The 24,929-nt window shown below is 38.4% G+C and overlaps 1 protein-coding gene across 2 annotated transcripts in view; it reads left to right on the top strand.

Annotated features, from left to right (window-relative positions):
- Positions 1-19,691, top strand: part of carm1 (coactivator-associated arginine methyltransferase 1) — an 87,662-nt gene extending 67,971 nt beyond the window's left edge. Inside the window, exons 16-18 of one of the 2 annotated variants that reach the window (XM_061884992.1) lie at positions 5,783-5,860; positions 13,579-13,647; positions 13,761-19,691. In XM_061884992.1, coding sequence (XP_061740976.1) covers positions 5,783-5,860; positions 13,579-13,647; positions 13,761-13,900 — 287 coding nt within the window. In that variant the 3' untranslated portion in view covers positions 13,901-19,691. Of the gene's footprint in view, positions 1-5,782; positions 5,861-13,578; positions 13,691-13,760 lie in introns of both variants that reach the window. The other variant, XM_061884991.1, reaches the window with a different exon arrangement.
- The last annotated feature ends 5,238 nt before the right edge of the window (positions 19,692-24,929 follow it).

The following is a 24,929-nucleotide window of genomic DNA, read 5'->3' on the forward strand; positions in this document are numbered from 1 at the left end:
GCTTGTGATGATGGTAGGAAGTCGAAGTGCTGCCTTGTATACCTGTCCCTATGCTCTTGGTAGGCCGGTGCTGTGTCGAGGGTTGTGGACCTTTTTAACTTTTTTAAGCAACCTGATGATTACGTGTCGATGGAAGGTAGAAAATAATATGCTGTCTGAGTTACACATTTAGATCACAACATTTCTGTCACATGGTAATGATTGCTGAGTATTGATTTGATTACCAATAAATTATTTATTTATTGAAGTAATGGACTTCCCGGATGAAATAATATACGTGTCATGTCATTGACCCACCTAATAATAAAGATTTAATGTGAATAACAAACATTTGAACAAAAACATATAAGCTAAGATAGGCGCCAGCGACCCAAAAAGGGAATAAGCGGTAGAAAATGGATGGATATAAGAAAACCACCCACAGCTAGCATATGTTACCAATAGTGGTTTAACAAAACAGCTCAAACAATTAAAAGTTAAACTTTGTAAGAATTCTCGCCCCAAACACAATTAAAAGTTAAACTTCATAAAAATTCTCATACAAATGCCTGTTGAACTGCTAAATGCAATCATATGCGTTTCAAAACACTCCTTTTTGTAACGTAATGATATCCTTTAATTTCGTATGTGCCTATTAGTGGGCAGTAGCTTACATGGTCGGACCAGAAAGAGGGCAGTATACAGTGGGGCAAAAAAGTATTTAGTCAGCCACCGATTGTGCAAGTTCTCGCACTTAAAATGATGACAGAGGTCTGTAATTTTCATCATAGGTACACTTCAACTGTGAGAGACAGAATGTGAAAAAAAAGTCCAGGAATTCACATTGTATGAATTTTAAAGAATTTATTTGTAAATTATGGTGGAAAATAAGTATATGGTCAATAACAAAAATTCAACTCAATACTTTGTAAATAACCTTTGTTGGCAATAACAGAGGTCAAACGATTACTATAGGTCTTTACCAGGTTTCCACACACAGTAGCTGGTATTTTGGCCCATTCCTCTATGCAGATCTTCTCAAAAGTAGTGATGTTTTGGGGCTGTCGCCGAGCAACACGGACTTTCAACTCCCTCCACAGATTTTCTATGGGGTTGAGGTCAGGAGACTGGCTAGGCCACTCCAGGACTTTCAAATGCTTCTTACGGAGCGACTCCTTCGTTGCCTGGGCGGTGTGTTCGGGATCATTGTCAGGCTGGAAGACCCAGCCACGTTTCATCTTCAAAGCTCTATCTGATGGAGGGAGGTTTTGGCCCAAAATCTCACGATACATGGCCCCATTCATTCTTTCCTTAACATGGATCATTCGCCCTGTCACCTTAGCAGAAAAACAGCCCCAAAGCATGATGTTTCCACCCCCATGCTTCACAGTAGGTATGGTGTTCTTGGGATGCAACTCAGTATTCTTTTTCTTCCAAACACGATGAGTTGAGTTTGTACCAAAAAGTTCTGTTTTGGTTTCATCTGACCACATGACATTCTCCCTATCCTCTGCTTTTTCATCCATGTGCTCTCTGGCAAACTTCGGACGGGCCTGGACATGCACTGGCTTAAGCAGGAGGACACGTCTGGCAGTGCAGGATTTGATTCCCTGTTGGCGTAGTGTGTTACTGTTGGTAACCTTTGTTACTTTGGTCCCAGCTCTCTGCAGGTCATTCACCTGTCCCCCTGTGTGGTTCTGGGATTTTTGCTCACCGTTCTCATGATCATTTTGACCCCACGGGATGAGATCTTGCGTGGAGCCCCAGATCGAGGGAGATTATCAGTCATCTTGTATGTCTTCCATTTTCTTATAATTCCTCCCACAATTGATTTTTTCACATCAAGCTGCTTGCCTATTGTAGATTCACTCTTCTCAGTCTGCTGCAGGTCTACAATTCTTTTCCTGGTGTCCTTCGACAGCTCTTTGGTCTTGGCCATAGTGGAGTTTGGAGACTGACTGTTTGAGGCTGTGGACAGGTGTCTTTTATACAGATAGCGAGTTCAAACAGGTTCCATTAATACAGTTAATGAGTGGAGGACAGAAGATTTTCTTAAAGAAAAAGTTACAGGTCTGTGAGAGCCAGAGAGCTTCCTTTTTTGAAGTGACCAAATACTTATTTTCCACCATAATTGACAAATTCTTTAAAATTCCTACAATGTGTATTCCTGGATTTTTTTTCACATTCTGTCGCTCACAGTTGAAGTGTACCTATGATGAAAATTACAGCCCTCTGTCATCATTTTAAGTGAGAAAACTTGCACAATTGGTGGCTGACTAAATACTCTTTTGCCTCATTGTATTATTGTTGCAGCTCATTCAATCATAGTGCAGTAGGGCTTAACAATCTTATAAAAAATTTAGATTGTCTTTGCGATAATTTTTTCATGGTTTTTCAAGCTTTAAATCTATCTGCTGTAACTTCCGGACTGTAAGTCGATACTTTTTTCCTACGCTTTGAGACCTGCGGCTTATAAAACGGTGTGACTAATTTATGTATTTTTCTTCCCTAACGGTCGTAACATTTAGTGTTCAACAAATAGTTTTCATTATTAAAGACAAGCAGAAACACTGAAAAGGTGTTATTGTTTGTGCTGTATAATGGCGCCATCTTTTGGACAAGTTCATCTTTTGAAAGGTCACCTGTCGTGCCAAGTGACCGTCTACAATATTTCCTTCCGTTTAGTGCTTTGAACCGGAAGTACAAGTGCTCTTCCGTCTTCTTGTTGTCCATAGCGTTTCAACTATTATGGATTCTTTATTCATCACTCTAAGCAACATTTTTGTTTTTTACTGCCGTCTTACAGGCACCGTTTTGTAACAATTAAGGTATGTAAATAAACTTTCACAAAATATTTATATCAAAATAACTTATTTCACAATTTATACATCTGCAGCTTAAAGTCTAGTGCTGTTAATTTATGGAGGGGGGGGGGATTATTCTAAAATTTAGTGGGTGTGACTTATACACCGGTGCGCTCTTCGTCATTGACGGACCCCAAATTACATTTACTACTGATAAATGTATGTATCGATTAGAAATTTGGGTATTGGTGTCAACCTCGATAAAATCCTAACAATATACATCCCTAGACGGCAGCTGTTACAATACACTCTGTCCCTTACAACTGTCCACTGGCTTGTTTCTTTTCAGCCAACTTCAGGCTGATGCAGTTTTGTTTATGTAATTTTGCACTTATTGAAAATTGATTTTTGTCATATTTGCATATATGTTGATCGTCATAAGCATTGAAGAATCAATGTATCAGCATAAGCGTGGTGCAGAAATTCTGCACAATTTAAGCAGAAATTTATCAATAATACAACATTCTTGTGATGCTGAACTACTGTTACACCAGTGTTTGCTAGTTAATCTTACATGCGAGAGATATTTCATGGGATTAGAGTTAGTTGAGTTGAGTTGAGTTTAAGTTTATTTTGAACATGCAAGCATACAACATGATACATAATAATTTCCAGTTTCTCTTTTCAACATGTTCGAAAAGGAGTAGGAAGGAGCAGAGCTTATTTAAACCTACCCCTTTTCTTTTACATAACAGTTGCTAAAACCTTTGTTCACTTCCTGTTCTCAATGTAATCAAAAGCAGAGCGTTTTTCTTTGCGTCCTTTCTCATTGACAGGAAGTGACGTGTCCCAGAGTTAAGCCTGGTTTATACTTTCGCTCCACGTAACTTGCGTAAGCGACGCCGTATTGCTCTTTTTGTGTACCCTCCCGCAAACCCCGACGTGTACCTCCTAAAAATCCTAGCTTTTCGCTTTATCTTTTGCCGATAGGGTCCTTGAACACAGGAGAGCTGACTATGTGCTTCAGAAACGCACAAATGATTGTATGAAGTAAAGCAACAGTGATTGGAAATTTGCATGTATACTGATATTATGTAATCTCAGTGTTCCATAAAAATAATTACTGAATGTGTTGTTTTTTAGCATATTGCGTTGTTGTTGTGCCCTGAAGAATTATCACAGAGTACTATGCTACTTATAACTTTTTTGTGCTTACCCTTTCAATTCCAACACATATTCCTTCTCGTGCACACACGTCATTTTCTCTCACAAACACTTTCTCATTCTCCGTCAATCATATTTCGGGCCCAGTATATTCACAAACGTGAGCTCTAAACGTTGTTAACATATGAACATAAACAATAACACCAGCAGGTTGTAACATTATTTATTTATCAGTTTTGTTTATTTTCAATTGCGTAGCGCTCTTGTCATATGCCCCGAATTGCCGAATAGCATTGCCCATCTTTGCGAACACCTTCCAGTTTCGAAGCAATGTGAACATTAAAAGTAATGTTTTTTCATAGGGATTAGTTCCAGCTCCAACATTAAAGTGGATGCCGCTTCAGACGCCATAGTTTACACGTTTACAACCACTACGACACACAAGAAACACTCTTTCTCATGAAGATAGTCAAGAGTTTTAGTTGCTCACACAGAAAACACTGCCCCTTAGTGTTTTGAGAATGAGAATTGCAAGTCACGCACCAGTCCACGGAAGTATTATAAACGAACCAAGACGGCGTCAGACGAGATGCAAACTACTTGACGCGAGAGTATATACCGGCCTTTACTTACAATGGACGCGGACTAACACTTTGCCCTGAGATATACTGTATGTAGACTTCACATGTGTGTGACTGTTTTTATCAATGCAGTTGAATAAGTGCCTGTTTTCTTATCTTGGTAAAACAGTTTAATTACTTGACAGATTGCTCCTGACTCGCCATAGTTGCATCTAGTTCTTTTGTGCGGTTGTTTGCTACATGGTGTGGTTTGTAAAGACAGCACCCAACTAACAATGTGGGGAATTTTCAAATTTTCACACTCTTCCAAACTCAGGCAATTCAGCAGCAGCAGCCACTCTAGTTACTAGCATTGCCTCTTTGCTTTCTGTCCCTATGCCAGAAAAGTAGTTCCTCGGTGGTAATAATTGTTATGTGCAATGTCACACCATGTAAATGTAGCGTGGTTGCCGGGTTTTGGATTTTATTTTGGAGGGCTTGATAACCAGAATAGCCATCCATCCATCCATCTTCTTCCACTTATCCGAGGTCGGGTCGCGAGTGCAGCAGCCTCAGCAGGGAAGCCCAGGCTTCCCTCTCCCCAGCCAAATTGAAAGCTTTGCCCTCCGGCTCAGCTCCTTCTTCACCACAACGGATCGATACAGCGTCCGCATTACTGAAGATGCCGGACCGATCCGCCTGTCAATCTCACGATCCACTCTGAGGTACTTGAACTCCTCCACTTGGGTCATGGTCTCCTCCCCAACCCGGAGATGGCACTTCACCCTTTTCCGGGTGAGAACCATGGACTCGGACCTGGTGGTGCTCATTCTCATCCCAGTCGCTTCACACTCTGCTGCAAACCCATTCTGCTAACCAGAATAGCAGAATCGTAATTACCTGAGTTGTTAGCTGCTTTGTTTTGCTTTGTGCTAGCAGTCTTTTGCTAGCTAATATGCACAAAAAATGGAAAGGCATGTTTTCTTGTCTCACATAAGGATTGTGGATGATGGGCAACATTTTTAATATGTAAAATTCTCCTTTAAGGCTTAGCTTCAAAGTAATACATAGTGATATTAGCAAGATGTCGGGCATGGAGGATGTTAGGAATGGTAAGAAATATCCCCCTCTTAAAAACCCTGCGTAATTTAATTCTCTACAATCTCAGCATGAATTTAGTCAACCTTGTGATGTAATTGGTGCCACATTAATAAGACGTGTATTTTTCATAAAAATAATATTTGTGATTGCTGTGATTCTTTTCATCCGATACAGGAATGCCGACAGCTTATGACCTGAGCACAGTCATCGGCAGTGGTCCATCAGTCTCTCACAACAACCTTATCCCCCTAGGTAAGTCTTTCTCAATGTTTTTTCCTTTTTGTTCCAAGCCATAGTCAAAAAAAATGTCCACATACATGATATTTTTTTTCTTCGGTCTAAAAAAAATCCTGAATGTTTCGAAAACATTGAACGCTTTACTCATGATTCCCCTAGTGAAGTGTTTTAAGAGTGTACTCACTAGGCTCATTGACCTCAACCACTGGTTCATGGAACAATTTATAAACAACTGCATTGTCTCCGACCTAACCTTTGACTGTCCCACTAGAAACGCCAATGAGCTTGTTCATAGACATATAATAATAAAATTCTGATAAAAAGTCACCATTTGTTATATTATTTTGTATCTTTGATACATTGGACGATGCACATCAACAAATATATTAAATCTAAATGTACCAGATTGTAGCCAAAGGCTAGTTTCCATTTGCTATCCCTAGCACAGGGGTTGGGAATCTATGGCTCTAAAGCCAGATGTGGCTCTTTAGATGACTGCATTTGGCACTCAGATAAGTCTTAGCTGACATTGCTTAACACTATAAGTAATGAATAATTCCGCTGGTAATCACAGTGTTATAAATAACGTTCACAATATAAAACATTCTCATGCATTTTAATCCATCCACCCGTTTTTCTACCGCACCTGTTCAAGAAGTCGTATTAATGGTAAAAAGTACTCTATTTGTTATTGGTTAGCTTCAGAATAACAATGTCATTCAAAAGAATAAGAGACTTACTATACTGTTGGTCTTACTTAAAAATGCACGCATTTAGTTGTATTCAGTGTTAAAAAAGAATTTCATGGCTCTCACGGAAATACATTTTCAAATATTTGGCTTTCATGGCTCTCTCAGCCAAAAAGGTTCCCGGCCCCTGCTCTAGCAGGTTGATGATAGATACAACAAGGATCATAAAAAGTTAAGTTAGATAGCACCGACATCAGACAAACCGTAAGATATAACTGGCAGACTCAGATATACCGGTAACAATAAGAATAAAAAAAAATGGAGACCCAAATAAAACAGTAACTTGCTGCATGAAAATCAGCTCAGGACAGATCAGGAATTAAGTCACCATAGTAGTTACAGTGCATAAGGCAGATGGAGCTGTGCTGTAGTGTTAATGTACAAGTGTGCTAAACTGTTGAATATAATAAGTGTGCTGAAGGAAGAAAATATAGTCTCTCTAGGCCTTGTAAGTTAGTGGTAGTATTAGTAGTTAGCATCAACAGATGTGTTTACGAACAGAAAATTGTACCAAAAAAGCATAAGTGCATCAATGTATGAAATCCATCCATAACTCCATTTTCTACCGCTTGTCCCTTTTGAGGTCGCGGGGGGTGCTGGAGCCTATCTCAGCTGCATTCGGGCGGAAGGCGGGGTACATTTGCTGAAAATACAGATACCTAAATTTTAGTACAAAAATCAATTGGAACTAATGGCAAGTATAACTAGCTTTATTATAGTTCAATGCTCTTGCCCTCAATGATGATGTGTCACATATAACGCATCAGACATGTCAGCCAAAAAATAAGCTCACAAGCTAGCAAAAAAGAGAAAAACCACAAAATGGTGAGTTGTATTTTCATAGCATAGAACATATAGTACCAGAAACTGCAATTAGCCGTGCTAATGTTGGAACGCATTTACTTAGCGTATCACCATATTGAGACCAAAATAGGCACTGACATATCCACATAGGGCAAAATATATTTTCAACAAATGAAACCTGTCAGTTGGATGACACATCGGCATACAGGATAACGGGCATATATGTCCCCCGTCAGCCTGTGTGTTGATGTGTCATTGACCGGGCTAGCGTGCTAAGCTACCCTAGTGTGATGGTGCTTCGTTCTTAAGCATTTGTTGCACGAGCATACTAGCTTTGTTAGACAAGATCATAGACTGTATTAGATGATATAATTTACATACGAAATGTCCATTTATTACAAGTAATAAAAAATCTTATATGCCTGACTTACCTATCAAGGAGGAAATTAGCAAGTTAGGCGTCAGATGAAAAAATCTTCTCCGCCTTCAATCGTCTCCATCTTTCAAAGGCATCCCCGATACAAATCCTCGTTCTGTTCCTGGCTTTGTCATGAATAAGTTGAGAATCGTAATGACGCCTTTTTGATTTACTAAGGTCTGACATGTTTAGTAACCTTACCAGTGTCAGTAGCTCGACAAAAAGGGCGATGCTTAACTGGCAACCTTAATGTGATACACTCACTGACTTTTTAATTGGTCAAACGGTAGAGGGTGTCGCATCAAAATATTTTGGGGCTGTAAATCTAATTTTGAAATAAGCATACACCGGCTGAACTACCGTTATCAGTTATAAAGGTATTCGAAAAGAACATGATTTATTAATGCCTTTTGACATATCAGGGTCATTTAATGATGAATTGACATGAAATTATTACACATGGCACCTTTAACATTTCTTTTAAATTGCGTACCAGGTACATAATGGGGGGGAAAACACAGGGAACAGATAAATAAAAAAGCAGTGAAACAATGATAAATATACACCATAATATATACTCTAACGGAGACTTTTCAGCACAGGATAAATTACTGTTTTAAAGGGGAACATTATCACAATTTCAAAAGGGTTAAAAACAATAAAAATCAGTTCCCAGTGGCTTGTTGTATTTTTTTAAGTTTTTTTCAAAATTTTACCGGTCCCGGAATATCCCTAAATAAAGCTTTAAAGTGCCTTATTTTCGCTATCTTCGAAACCACTATCCATTTCCCTGTGACGTCATACAGGGCTGCCAATACAAACATGGCGGTTACCACGGCAAGATATAGCGTCATTAGCTCGGATTCAGACTCGGATTTCAGCGGCGTAAGCGATTCAACAGATTACGCATGTATTTAAACAGATGGTCGGAGTATGGAGGCAGATAGCGAAATTGAAGAAGAAATTGAAGCTATTGAGTGAATAGCTATTGATGCTATTCGGCCATAGCGTGGGTGTACCTAATGAAGTGGCCCATAGCATGGCTGCCTTATTAGCATCGCCGGTAAAATGTGCAGACCAAACGATCAGGACTTTCGCATCTTGTGACACTGGAGCAACTTAAATCCGTCGATTGGTAAGTGTTTGTTTCGCATTAAATGTGGGTATATAGTTTCAAATGTACATACAGCTAGCGTAAATAGCATGTTGGCATCGATTAGCGTAGCATGTTAACATCGATTAGCTGGCAGTCATTCCGTGACCAAATATGTCTGATTAGCACATAAGCCAACAACATCAACAAAACTTACCTTTGTGATTTCGTTGACTTAATCGTTGCAAATGCATCTGCAGGTTATCCATACATCTCTGTGCCATGTCTGTCTTAGCATCGCCGGTCAAATGTGAAGACACTCTGGTACATTCAATGGGGGTCTGGCGGCAGATTTCTTGCCAGTGGTGCAACTTGAATCCCTCCCTGTTAGTGTTGTTACACCCTCCGACAACACACCGACGAGGCATGATGTCTCCAAGGTTCCAAAAAATAGTCGAAAAAACGGAAAATAACAGAGCTGAGACCCGGTGTTTGTAATGTGAAAATGAATATGGCGGCTGTGTTACCTCGGTGACGTCACGTTCTGACGTCATCGCTAAAAGACTGATAAACAGAAAGGCATTTAATTTGCCAAAATTCACCCATTTAGAGTCCGGAAATCGTTTAAAAAAATACATGGTCTTTTTCCTGCAACATCAAGGTATATATTGACGCTTGCATAAGTTTGGTGATAATGTTCCCCTTTAACAGAAATCGTAGTGGCATAATGACGATAACCTGGGCAAAGGAACAAAATAGACATTAAAACTGCATTTTTTAGAATTTTGCCTATCGTTCACAATCATTATGAAGGACATGACGACGGATGTATTTTTTTTAATGCATTCTAACTTGTAAATAAAAGTCAGTTTACAGCGGCGCCAATGAGAGGTCCTCTATTTTGCCCATTAAACCCAATAAATAACAATCCAAAAAGGGCCAAAAGTACTCTTAGTGATGTTGTTATTATAAGCGCTAACGCGGACAAACTATTTAGAGCGGCAACGTTATCACCAGTTTATGCTGCTATGTTTACATCATTGAGTGATCAGCTGTTTCCTCGCTTCCCTGCCTCCTTGGAAGTTTATTGTACATCATAAATCATGCATCTCACCTGGATAGAAGAAGGCTGAGGCAAATTTCAACATGTTGGTACACTTTGACAGCCTATTTAGCGAGAATGACACAAAAATACTTTTGGCTCCACTGCACTTTTCTTCGCAAGGATTATGAGTTATTCTTCATCTAAACGGGAATATAACAAGATTCTATCAGTCAGCATCCTAATGACAGCATACCTTGTACAGTAAGTGATGTTTATTATATTTGTTGGCTCTCATGAAGTCTGCAGTGAGCAGTAATCAGTGATGTTAAAAATAAAGCAAACGCTGTGATGCGGTTTTAAAATGAATGCGCTGCGTATGCTTAAAATGATCAAAATATGTAAATATTACATTTTATTATACATTTGCCTGTCACTATATTACATATATACACACACATCAGGTATATATAAAACCTTAATGTAGGTGTTTTGATGTTATAGGCAAAATTCCCCCAAAAAGTTTATTTCCCCTTTACAAACTCTATCTTTACATGAACGGAAATCAATAAAAGTGAACATATATAAATTAAACATTTTTTCCTGACTGTGGAACTGAGCCAAACAAAATGAAATTCCTCCCCAACTTCTACATTTTAAGTTCTTACACAGGTAATAATGTTAAAGTAATTGAGAGTGTACCTATGGAACCAAAAGGCCTCAATAAGGGTCATTTAGCAGGATACACCCTACAACTCCCTTTGGGGGTCCCCACAACTTTACTGTATGTATTTATTTGTGTGCATTTTCTTTGACCACACTCTATGATGTTATTTATTTTCTCTGCCTACAGTAAATAAAATAAAGTATCTGTAATCTTGACATAAAGACAAAACCTGTGTGTTGTTTGGGAACAGTTGTTAGTAGTTATGTGCAGTAAAGCTTTTCATGAACTCAATTCAACTTAACATGTTTTCTTAAATGTGTGTTCCACGTGTTTCATATCGAGAGCAGTTTTGATTTAGGCTTACATGGTAAACAACAAAAATGAATGGTTCGCTACGATGAGGTGGTGACTTGTCCAGGGTGTACCCCGCCTACAGCCCAAATGCAGCTGAGATAGGCTCCAGCACCCCCAAAAAGGCACACGTGGTTGCTAGCACCTCTTCCAGACTGGTCTCTCTCCAGGGATTATTTGTGGCCATCTGATAACCTCTCCTTGCAAGAGAAGGGGCAAAAAGAAAGCAAAGGGGCAGGTCAACTGGTCTAAAACAGAGTCTATTTAAAAGCTAGAATATATAGAAAAGTTCTAAAGTGGGACATGGCACACGCGCGAATGCATGCTTGCACGGAAAGCGTCACAGCTGACCGTTTGATTTTAACTGCTTTCAAGTTAGCCTTTAAATTTGTCCAATAAGACCAGAAAATGTTGCTAGTTGCTTTTTGGAAAGACAATTAAAAGGGGTCTAAATGCATTTAATGAGGCTTCATTGTCCATTCCTTGTGTGACAAAGACACGGAGCATCACAACGTGGACTGACAAAAACAATCACAAGACAATGAAAAACATCTACTCACACACACGCCACTATGTTACCATCTTTAATACTAATGCTAGTCATCAACGTTCCACCTAAGGTGCCCGCCTGCACAATTGCCCACTGCTCACGTGTCTTCTGCGCACAGCAAATCTGTGCTGCACATAAATTCACATCCCATCTGAACTGTAAACAAAATAAACCCATAACAATTGATTCTGTATGATTTGGCAATGCAATTGTGAGTGACTGCTGATGTCAAGCAAACACAACATACAAAACAATGTTTGTCAACACTTTTTAATTATTATAACGTCTTAAGGAGGACAGGAATTCCATCCATCACTTTATTGAGCAAAACTGTCTGTTGGCCGTAACCACACCAAAAATATTATTAAAGAAACCTTCTAATTGGCAAAACGTGTCATTGTCTGCCGTACAAACTTTGCTCAAACCAACTCTTTGTCATCTTTCATATCATCAGCAGCTGCTCACTCTTACTCACTTGCGCCAACACACACTCATGGCACTTACAGTGATGTGTTTACAGCGACAAAAAAAGTCTGACAACTCTAACACCACACAAAGTGTAAATTCTAGGTCTTTACACTATGATTCCCCAATCAGATGTGAGATTATTAATTTATTGGTAATGTTGATTTATGGATATTAATCGTGAAATGCTGTTACTAGATTACAGAAATGCTAATAAAAATATTTTACAGACAAAAAGTAAAAGGAATGTACATTTCATCCCATGCTTACATATGAATGTTTTAATGGGAGCTAAAGATGATCTTTGAAAGGTGTCCAAATTCTTTCTAAATAAAGATTCCCAACCAGCAATACAATACTAGTTCAAAGTTCATAAAAGACACAATTTTTTTGGTTTTTTTCATTGTAAGTGGGCCAAATCATATACATCAGAAAATAATCTAATAGAGATGACTGCTGTCATTTGATTATAGTGATAACATATTTTAATTGTGATGATGTCAGGTTTGAGACAGGTGTGCACATCTGATGTTGCTCACATGTGCTCCACTGAATGCTCAGGTAGTTTTTGGGTTTGCTTACACACAAAACAGAGGGAACATTGCTAGTAATACTATCCAATTCTCGATAAAGGTCATATAAGTTGCCAATAAGTTGGAAACGCTGATCCCTCTGAACTATAAGGCCATCTACAGTACGGACATATACTGTACAGTCCTGTTCAAACGTTTACATACACTTGTAAAGAACATAATGACCAAGCAGATTTGGTCACACTTTCAGTAGACCCATAATAAATTCATAAAAGAACCAAACTTCATGGAATTGGGGCGGTTTAGCTCGGTTGGTAGAGTGGCCGTGCCAGCAACTTGAGGGTTGCAGGTTCGATTCCCGCTTCTGCCATCCTAGTCACTGCTGTTGTGTCCTTGGGCAAGACACTTTACCCACCTGCTTCCAGTGCCAACCACACTGGTTTGAATGTAACTTAGATATTGGGTTTCACTATGTAGAGCGCTTTCAGTCACTAGAGAAAAAGCGCTATATAAATATAATTCACTTCACAATGTTTTTTGTGACAAACAAGTATGTGCTCCAATCACTTGACCACAAAAAATAAGAGTTGTAGAAATTATTGGAAACTCAAGACAGCATCACATTATGTCCTTCACAAGTGTATGTTAACGCCTGGCCATGACTGTAGCTCTCGTTGTTTTAAAAAAAACGAGAGCTCTCGTGTTTTCTTGTCACACAGCATCATAATATAATTATTTTCTTTTCTTGTTTTTTTTATTTTATTGCGAAACACTGATAGAACTGTTGAGTTGTTTCACTGATGAAATATTTGAGTTTAGAGGGTCCACTGCTGACTCCCCAGTTACACCTATGGCTTTATTTAACAATAAAGAACGGGCATAACGGTGTGTGAGAAGTTTGATGGATTTGTGTCCTCCATATTCAATGCCAGTCAAAGATTTGATTTTGGATTTCCTGTTTTGACTGCTCTTATATAACAGCGTTTTGATATGACTGTAATGAGCCTAAGAAAATGTAATGTAGTTCTTCACACATACTTGACCACATTTTTCTCTTCCAGTCAACACAGGTATTGTGAACCACACCCACTCCAGGATGGGCTCCATCATGAGCACAGGAATTGTCCAGGGTATGTCCAGTTAATAATCACCTCTGTAGAGAAACCCACATTGGTAAGCAGCATATAATTATCATGAAGAGCCAGAGGGAATCTTGAATGTAATTTGTCGTTGTTTTTTCTAGGAGCCACAGCAGGCCAGTCAGGTCCCAGTAGCAGTGGTAATTACTATCCGGTCACCAACCAGTTCACCATGGGGGGTGCTGCAATCTCTATGGCATCTCCAATGGTCATACCTAGCAACACCATGCATTATGGCAGTTAGGATGAAGACTTTGCAAAGACCCCTTTAACTTGCCCACCTCTGCATGACAAACAATTGCCTGTAAAAAAAAAAAAAAAACTTAGCCCTCACCTGTCCTAAGCCGTAATTGATCCATGGACCATAGCCAATACCAAAACTAGTGCTCTCTGGGCACTCCTCTCCTTGTTTAAACATCTTAATTATATTTTGTCTATCAATTATTGTACATTCAAGCACTCATATCCGTCCAGACTCATTGTAACAATGGCTAAAACGTCCTTGTTTCTACGAATCCTAAGGGCCGTTGCACACTGATGCACTGTTTAGGTGCAGCATTTGTATTCTCTCCACCTCTTGCCATCCAGCGCAACACTTTCTCCATATTGTCACAACTTGCCTCTTGTTTCTCTCGTGATCATGGTTATCAGAAGTGAATTCAACACCAGCTGCTGGGTTCTAATGACGGTTCTTTATTGCATCATGAGCTACACTTGGCCTTAGATAACATCACATCATCTAAGCCATGACAGATTGGCCCAACGCCTCTGTATATGCGTATACATGGCATGGTATTCCGCAGTATACACAGTTCTTCTTTTAATAATTCAATGAATTATTTACTTTTCATCACCCAATGTTCGGTTACCCTTGTGTTTAAATTTCCAATCCTTGATAAAGTCATGATGTACCCCACAATACCTTAGACGTTGCTTAACGTCTACGCTGAGCCATGACATAAATATGCACCTACTATTGTCGTTTGTTTGCTGTAGATTGTTTTCCAGCCCTTCCTTCTTGGCTTTAGCATGCACTCCCCTTGACTGAATGCAGGCGCCATGCAAGGATATTGATTTAAGGGATTAAAATCCCTGTTTGCAATATCCTGTCCTGCTTCAAAGGGTTATAATTTGTAATTATTGTAGTTTTTACAGAAGTTGGTATTTTCGATCCTTTGTTGGTGAAAAAGTATTGAGACACTCGGGATTTCTCAAATCACCCCAACGTGTGGGTTGTGTTTATAGGGCTTCATTCATCACAGATGGATGTGGTGTCACAGTGTGGTCTCCAAAAATCCTGTTGCTACGTTGGTTTGACTACGAGCAAAAAAATAAAGTGAAGCTTTACTCAGCACAGTGACAGTGGAGGAAATAATTATTTAATACCCAGCTTTAGAACCCAAATAAAGACATGAACAGTTGATAATTTTTGGTAGCATAATTTTAACAAAAATTCAAAAAGTCCAGAAAAATTAAGGTTATTTATTACTTTGTATTTGATTCAGTGAAATATATATTTATTTTTTTTACCATAGTAAAACATGGTAGAGAAACTTTTTGCTAAGTTCAGAGGTCCGATGATTTACGTAGTTGGTAATCGTTGTGCACGTAACCTGTAACCGCCACAAAACGGCACCGCCATCTGCCGGCCGCCAATCCCCTTCGCCATGCTGTTGCAGCTCCGCGGTGCAGCAAAATAGCGTGGACTTTTACAAGATCTCACGAATACGCTTAAAATCACGTGTTAAGTAAACACTGTGGATTAACTCAAGCCTTGCCGTCCATCAATACCCACACCCTCTTGACGTGATTCATGAAAAAGAGAACAATTTTGCCTTGCAGAATGAAACTTTGTTTTTGGTAGCAAGCAACAACAACACAACAAGAACTTCATCTCTGGCGTGCATTATACACACATTTTATTCCCCCCCCATATCAGCTGGTATTTGACAAGGGCCCCCATATAGCTACCCGGAATATAAGTTTGGACCTCCAGAATCGGCATGTCTTCATCCATTTGCGTCAACGAAGTTAAATTACATATGAAAAGCTTTTGACAAGTCCCCACCCATTAGGACGTTTATAAGTGTAAAACATGGACTATTTTATTTTGAAAGTCTACCTTATAATTTATTTTGTATTCAAGCATTACTTCTTGTACAAAACTAGCATAACTAGGAAGGATGCAAAACGTCACCGCCATTACGGTGCCAAACTGCAGGCGGTGGAAATGGACACACTGACTTCAATAAAAACGTAAATAGTCGGCCACTGTGGCGATGACGTTCCACAGCCGTTTCTCATCTTATGGAGATCAGGGATTATAATTTCATCTTTCCGTAGGTTTTCTATGGAAATATGGTAAGGGAGGGAGGGGTACTCCACTGCAGCATCTTAATGTGCTTCTTCTTGGGCCACTCTTTTGTTTCCTTGGTCTTACTTTTTTTGGTTATTGCTGTGCTGCTTCCACAACCTTGGGCGTTTAGAGCACAATATTTCCACCTGCATGTTACACACTAGGGATGTTCTTTCCCGCATTGCTCTCCTTCCAAATGTCGGGTTGATGCAAAAGAGCTCAATTTTGGTCTCATCTGATTACATTCTCCCAGGCCTTCTTTAAATTATTCAGATGTTCATTGGCAAACAGACCGGTCTGGGCCTGTTCCTTCTTGAACAAGTGACCTTGCGGGTCAGCAGGATCCCAGTCCATTACAGTGAATTGTTTGACCATATTTTCTTTGGCAAATATCGTCCCAACTCTCTTGACATCAAGTGTATTTTTTATTTTTTTAATAACTGTACAATGGTACCTCGCCTTTTGTTAGTAATATGTTCAAAAAGACCAAATTGTACGAACATACAAGCAATTTTTCACAATTCCCATATCCAATTTGGGAATTCAAAGCATTTAGAATTCTTCACTTTTTCAACATTTTCTTTAATTACAGCCTTATTCCAAAGTCCAATAATTATTTTTTGTCCTTAAAATATACACACAATACCCCCGTAATGACAATGTGAAAAGTTTTTTAATTTTATTTAGCAAAATTATAACAATAAAAATCACACGTACATAAGTATTCACAGCTTTTGCTTAACACTTTCTTGATGCACCTTTGGCAGCAAGTACAGTCTCAAGTCTTTTTGGATACGATGCCATAGGCTTGGCACACATCATTGGGCAGTTTCACCCATTCCTCTTTTAAAGCACCTCTCAAGCTTCATCAGGGTGGAGGAGAAGTGTTTATTTTCATCCAGTATGTCTCTGTGCTTTACTGCATTTATCTTTCCCTCCATTCTGACTAGTTTCCCTGTTCCTGCCCCTGAAAAACATCCCCACAGCATGATGCTGCCACCACCATGCTTCACTGTCGGGATGGTATAGGCCTGGTAATGAGCGGTGCCTGGTTTCCTTCAAACATGATGCCTGGCATTCGTGCCAAAGAGTTCAATCTTTCTCTCTTGTGTCTAATGTTCTGAGCATTTTTTAGTACATATTGGAAAACTACTAAGAAATGTTTTCCGTCTGGCCACTCTACCATACATGCCTGATTACTGAATTGCTGCAGAGATGGTTATCCTTCTGGAAGGTTCTCCTCTCTCCACAGAGGAATGTTGTAGTTCTGAAAGAGTGACCACCGGGTTCTTGGTCACCTCCCTGATTAGACTAAGATGAATGCAGCAATGTTCAGAGACATCCTGGATGAAAACCAATGCTTCACCTCCAACTTCATTGAGTTTGAGAGGTGCTGCAAATAGGAATGGGCCCAATTTCCCGAAGATAGGTGTGCTAAAAGCTTGTGACTTTCGTATTTTTTAAAATACTTTAGGCTGTATTTTACGCCTAATGTACTTCAACAAAGTATTGAGCAAAGGCTATGAATACTTATGTATATGTGTTTTTTTTGTAAATACATAATTTCCTTTTCCTTTTTGGAATAATGCTGTAACATAACAAAATGTGAAACAAGAAGCGTTGCAAATACCGGTACTTTTTTGGATGCACTGCACATTCTGAAAACATTGTGAAACATAGAAAAAGATACATGAAATGGTTAAATCAACCTTTTAACGCCACTTGGATCTTTTATTGATCATTTTTCCTGGCAAAAATAACAATGGGAAGGGACTTTACAATGAGATCTTTCTTGAATTCACTAATGTTTTTCACTTTTATCAAAGCGCTGTCAGTCTTTCTTTGGTCCCATGGTGGCTTATTTTGCAGCCATACTCTATTATAAAAAGCTCATAGACTGTAGTTCTACAGACTTGACCAGTGATGGTGTCAGAGGAGCTCAAGAGCTAAGGATAAATGACTTTCAGATGGAGAGTTGCAAACACAGGCACGTTTGTAGCAAATATGTTACAAACACTCTTAAGCAGTGTATTAATAACACAAATAGACTGAGTTGCCAACTTATGAGGTTCTTTGTTTCGGCATTTGAGTCTGAAGAATATGTGGGCAAGGAGACTAGCTTGCCAAAGATAACCGATATGATATATAAAAACTGGGGCAAAGAATTTAATCCCAAGAAAATAATGGATGTCATTCATCCAGGTCATCGTTATCTCGGGACATTCAGTCGATCGCGACTGGATTGTTTGGTTTGCCTTTAAAGACGTTTTTCTTCTAATCTGAGTAGGCTTCATCAGTGCATGGTCTTAGACTTCGATTGGTCTGATCTACATCAGATTTAATCAATCCAAGTCTATGAGCATGGCAAGGTGAAGTCCACCACTCAGATGAGAGGCGAAATGTCTTCGAAGACAAACCAAACAATACAGTTGCGATCGATTATATGCCCTAAAATCATGACGATTATGAAAATCGAGGTATCACTGTATTACGTGTGTTGCAAAGAGTTCATTTGACTACTCTGCTAAATTTGATGAGATCATATCACAACGGCAAAACATCTTAGATGTTCAACATCACCAGTGGAGTCAAATAGGGCTGTGACATTATTTTTTCTATACTGATCAAGCACACCGTCGAAACAGCCACATGGAGCATTTATCCTCGCACCAGATCTGACGGAAACCTTTTCAACCTCTCCCGACTCGGAGCCAACTCTAAAGTCCAGATGAGACTTCTGCGGGATCTTCTTTTTGCAGACGAGGTTTTGCAGCTGTTTGAACTTCTTTTGCTATACCGTGCAATTTCTTTGGCGAAACTTTCAGCCTAAAGAGGACCCAGATGATGGTATAAGCCACCTGCTGTAAACATTGTGGACTATTGAAATGGACGCAGTGTGTTTGTGTATCAGGGCTCGACAGTTGATAACCCTCTTCCTTGATAGTTGAGTGGAACGAACGAATCTGGAAGGCGGCAGCAAGGCTGACTAGGAATGTCTGGACAACTGAAAAGCTCACTGAGCACATCAAGTCCATACCATATGGAAGTTAAACATGGACTCTGCGTATTTGACATGAATATCTAGGTAGGCAGTGGCTACTGACAGATCCGATAGGACTAATTGGTGTGCTTCTTGGACTATTGGTTAGTGAAAGTTAAATACCTATTTCTTATAAGCAAATACATACTAATTTATACCTCTTATTTTTGGTATTTTGCTATGTTAAAATAAACCTACCACTGAAATTATAAACTGGTTATGTCTGTGTAAGTGGGCAAACTTACAAAATCAGCAGAAAAACAAATCATTGTTTCCTCCACTTTTTCCCAATTATGTTTTATACTGGTTTTACTTGAATTAATTCATGTATCCTGTTTATTTAACGGGCAGTAGCCAACTGTTGATCAGGTAATTATTCCACTTTTTAGCAGGTTTTAGACCATCAGACAAGTTGAACTGTACAATAAAATGTGTCACACATGTTTTACATGGCTAAACAAGGTGAGGTCATAAGTCTGGTACCGTTGACCCTGCCAAGACTCCGCTGCATTATTTTGGTTCGAGTTACTTTTTTTGCTTCCATTTATTATTTGTTGTGTTACGTCCTTGGGGGGGAAACGGTGATGCTGCACATGTTCAATGCAAATCCAATAAACACTTGTTTTTTTAGAAAATAAATATTTTTAATGTGAGTACTTTGATGAGAAGTAATCAGTGTTAAACGAGCTGCAGTATTATAGTAGTATGACCACGATCTGGAAAGGATCGAATTGAAATGCCAACTTTATATTTTGTTTTTTAACAGTTATTTGTCCACACAGTCCTATCGAAAAATATCCCTGACCATATGAACAAAGCCAATGTGAATCAAAAACTGCACTGTCAGAGCCTCTAGGATTGGTCAATGTTGCATACGCGCCAGTGCACGCATATTCAACAAATCCCTGTGAATTATTTATACACAGCTTTGAAAGGTTGACATTTTTTGTGCACGTTTTACCTAATAATGATTTTCGCCAATCAAACACGTCTCTAGTAGTCCTCACACGTGCATGTCAACTGAGTTTTCTGCAATGGCCTCCAAAGTGGCACAGAGAACTTTATTTCTAATGTAAACCGGTTAATTTTTTATTTTGTGTTCGGGCATGACTTCCTGTTCAACACAAGGATATTTAGCTGAATTGAGCTGCCATGTTGCAGTGACCTGGCAAATATAAAAACTCTGCGTATATTTAGCGCAGGAATGCGGAACGGTATCGCCATGTCTGCAACGTTCCGCAGCGGTGGAAAGTTGGAAACTGAGCACATTGACTTGAATGAAAACGGAAATTCCGCTGCCGTTACACATCCAGTGGAAATCCGGGGTGACTAAAGCCAGAACAGAATGCTTGCCTTACCGTTTCACCCACTAGGATGTCAATGCCCCCTGGTGGTAAAATGGCAGCACTACTCCCAACATTTTTAGATAGAATATCCATCCATCCATTCCTACCGCTTATTCCCTTTATGGTCGCGGGGGCGCTGGTGCCTGTATCAAGGCCCTGAAATATAATACTAAATAAGTTAAGTTAAAGTGCCAATGATTATCACACACATGTGACCATGCTTACAAAAACACTTAGAACAGGGGTGTCAAACTTAAATACAGAGTGGGCCAAAATTTAAAACTGAGCAAAGCCGCGGGCCAAGGTTGAACAAATTAACCTTTTAATAGGGACCCAAACAAGTTTTAGATTAAATATTGAACAAGCAAAGCTTATATAACTTTATAGTGACATGCAAAATCGTGTTTTAAATAATAATAATAATTAAAAAATATCAAAGGCATATCAAATAAGACTTAAATGAATATTGAATGCCTCTTTCGTATTTGCAGCCTTCTGAGGTATATATCATTAACTTTTTCCACAGGCTAATAAATTCGAAAATACCAATGAATAAATCAACCATTCAGGCCTTTTTACTGCTCAGTTTGTGACACACTGATCTAATCTGATGTGCCCAAGCCCGATACCTGGCATCTTTTCTTGGATGCTAGTTCATTAATGTCGGGGCTCAGGCTTTGAGTTGAGGCAACCTGAGGTGGGCGGGGGAGGGGGGAGAAATATATTGTAGCGTCCCGGAAGAGTAAGTGCTGCAAGGGGTTCTGGGTATTTGTTTGTTGTGTTACGGTGCGGTTGTTTTACCGTCATGTGTTTATCATTTTTGTTTGGTGAGGGTTCAGAGTGTGGCGCATATTTGTAACAGTGTTAAAGTTGTTTATACGGCTACCTTCAGTGTAACCCGTATGGCTGTTGACCAAGTATGCATTGCATTCACTTGTCTGTGTGTGTAAAAGCCGCATATATTATGTAACTGGGGTGGCACGCTGTTTCTATGTAGGAAAAGCGGACGTGTTGAAAGGTTTTAGGGGACGCTTAAGGCATTGCCTTTAATCAACGCCCCCAATATGGTTATCCGGGTGGAAATCGGTAGAAATTCGGAAGAATGGTTGCCCCCTGGAGATTTTCGGGAGGGCCACTGAAATTTGGGAGTCTCCCAGAAAAATCAGGGGGTTTGGCAAGTATGAGTATTAGCGGTGAATGTGCTGCTACAGCGACACCGCCACTGTATAATACCGGCGGGCCAGCTCTAATGTAATTCGATATTGTCTCAAGGGCCAAATTCAATTACACGGCAGGCCACATTTGGCCCGCGGGCCAGAGTTTGACACCCATGACTTAGAACATTGACTCAAAAATGTGTAAGATCACAAGCTAAATGTTCTTGAAAATATAAGCCTCAAAATGTCCTTTTTTGCTGCAATCAATGATAAAACTGCCATGAAATCAGATATATTAGGCCACAACAATCCCTTAAAAAGCCAACGAGACCAATCCTGAGGCGTCTGATGTAGTATTGCAGGGATGTCCTAATTTTTTTTTTTTAAGGAGGTCATAAAGTCAAAATACATAGGGGTCCTTTAGATTAAAAACTTTTTTTTTTTTTTAAATGCTACAAACATACATATTTAATGATAAAACATGGCCTCAGCTTTGTGTTATTTGTGAGTGTATGATTATTTATAGGTATCAAAATGTCAGGTTTTTCTCATGACATTACTTATTTTTGCTCTTTTTTTTTTTTCTTTGCATGTTTACAGTTTTGTTTATTTTATTTCGGCAAATACGCGGCAGTCCAACGTAATTCGAGCGGTGGTCTGCAAATGGCCCCCCTGGCCGCACTTTGGACACTCCCTGTACGACCATGACTAAGGTAGGCAAGTGTGAGCCACAACGGTCATCAAAAAAAGTAAGAAATAAAATGTGCTCGTGTTCAAATTTAATTTATGTTTTAATGTTGCGGTCCCTCTGTCGCCAGTACTTGCAGAAGCTTTGATTGTACATTGTAACTTTCCACACTCTGTTTGCTATCACTAGGAAATGTTGCACTCATTCAGTATTGCTGACTTGGTTCCATGGCGGAGGCCGACAGTACTGTATGAGGCAGAAGGGAACCCAAAAGGAGCTTATTGCTCTTCTTCCAGAAGCTTCTGGCAGCTGCAATTAAGGTCTGTGGAAAAGTTATTCTCTACCCACATTGTTAAAGTACAGTCACAGTACGTCAAATCCAGGATGACTCTTCTCTGGGTCAAACAAATCTGGACAAAAACTATGAAGGTTAATTTGTGTTTGAACTATGAAATATTTTTTTTTCCGAACGCCGTTTGAATTATGCAAACAGTTTTACTGAATAAAACAATGTGTTTAAAAATGTCGTTTGTTGAATTCCATTGATTTAAAATTTACTTTTAGTCTAAATCATGTAATGCAGAAATATTTGTTGCTTTAACACTCAAGGTTCTTTTTTTTTTTTTTTTTTTTAAATAGATATATGTGTGCTAGTTCTAGCTATTATGCTGTTGTAGTTTTTAATTTTATTTGTTTTACTATTTATTTTACTTGTTGGGGGCAGCTATTTGTGGTTAAAGTGTTGTTTTTTTTTTGTTTTGTTTTTTTAAATACACCATAGCACATTGAGGTTGTTTGCTCAATGTAAAGAGCTTTTACAAATAAAATCTATTATTATTATTGTTATTATCAAGACCACTTCTGGGAAAAAGTCTCTGAACCAGCCAATGAGGTGTCCAGTTTGCAGTCATGTGATGTGGGTCACGTAACAGACACCCTCTTGATTAGATTTTTTTTTTTTTTACTTTTATTTATAATTTTCAACATCTACAAACAGACGAGAAACAAAATAAGTAAATCTAAAGTAACTAAAATAGAATACAAATATATACAGTTTATATATATATATATATATATATATATATATATAATATATATATATATAAACAAAGTGCAAGCCATAGGCTCGCTCAATTTCAGTAAATAACTTAAATTTGGAACACAGCATCATCGTTTTCACAGCTTTTTTTGTTGTTAGAGGTAGAGAGCGTTTTAATGTAGAGTTCTAAATCTTTTTTAAAGGCACAAAAGACAGGTCGGGTATTGAGGAACTTACATTTATGAATATAAAACTTAGCCAATAGAATAATGAGGTTGCAAAGGTAAAATTTATTTTCAAATTTTTGTTCACATAGTGTAAAACCAAATATCACATCTTTAAAACAAAGCACACATTTGTCATGAATATTGTCCAGGACCCTGATTGATTGATTGAAACTTGTATTAGTAGATTGCACAGTTCAGTACATATTCCGTACAATTGACCACTAAATGGTAACACCCGACTTGTTTAAGTCGGGGTCCACGTTAATCAATTCATGGTATTCTTGAATTTTGAAGCAACGAATATTTCTGGACTGGATTTTGAAACACTGTTTTAACAAACTGAAATTTTAGACATGCAAACTGTGCTCACAATGTTTTATTCAGTGAAATTACCAGCGTTAATTAACGCACATTTTTAAAAAAGACACACATTAACCTCCATTCAACACACTTTGTAAATACTGTACTGCCAAAACATTGTGTATCCATGCATAATCTATGATGTTGCATTTTCTAATAAAGAGAATTATAAGGGGTGCATTCATTGATTGCATGCTTATGATGCGTTTCATACTCAATTTACAATTATTTTGATTATAAATAAGCTTATATTTTTCCACATTATGTGACATTTTTCCAGACCAAAAGATGCACACATACAACGTAAGAACAAAGACAGATTTAAATGATGAACGTTGTTCCTTTTTAATACATACACATATTTTAGGGTTTTACATATATTTGAGTGACAGGTCCATATAATAGGAGTAACTTCATGGATAATGAGCAAAATACGTCCTGGGCCAAAAATCACTTCATATTCTCCACTGCTCGCTAGTGTTAGTTACCATATCTGAGTTATTGTGCAGAAATATGGGGAAATAACTACAAATGTGCGTTGCATTCATTAACTGCTACAAAAAAGATCAATTAGAAATAATACATAATGTTGGATATAGAGAACATACAAACCCGTTATTTATTGAGTGAAAAATATTAAAGTTCGATGATTTGGTAAAATTGCAAACAGCTAAAATGATGTACAAAGCAAATTATAACCCGCTACCATGAAGAATATGTACAACAATTCATCTCAACTAAAGAGGAGAAATATAACCTTATAGGACAATCTAATTTAAAACATTTGTATGCACATACAACACTTAAAACCTTTAGCATATCAGTAAGTGGAATTACATTAAGGAATGGATTAAGTAAAGAAGTTAAAAATTGTACTGATATGATCCAGTTTAAGAGATTGTTCAAATTAATAGTGCTTACAAAGTACAAAAAAGAAGAATTATGAGAAATACTTTCAACCTTATTGAAAATAAGATATTGTGCTTCTCAGTATGTTAATAATGACTGAATTAATTGATTACATATTACAAAACTGTTGTGAATTAGTATTCACAGATGT

This window comes from Nerophis ophidion, linkage group LG23 (assembly GCF_033978795.1).
Source record: "Nerophis ophidion isolate RoL-2023_Sa linkage group LG23, RoL_Noph_v1.0, whole genome shotgun sequence".
In the NCBI taxonomy this organism is placed as follows: domain Eukaryota; kingdom Metazoa; phylum Chordata; class Actinopteri; order Syngnathiformes; family Syngnathidae; genus Nerophis; species Nerophis ophidion.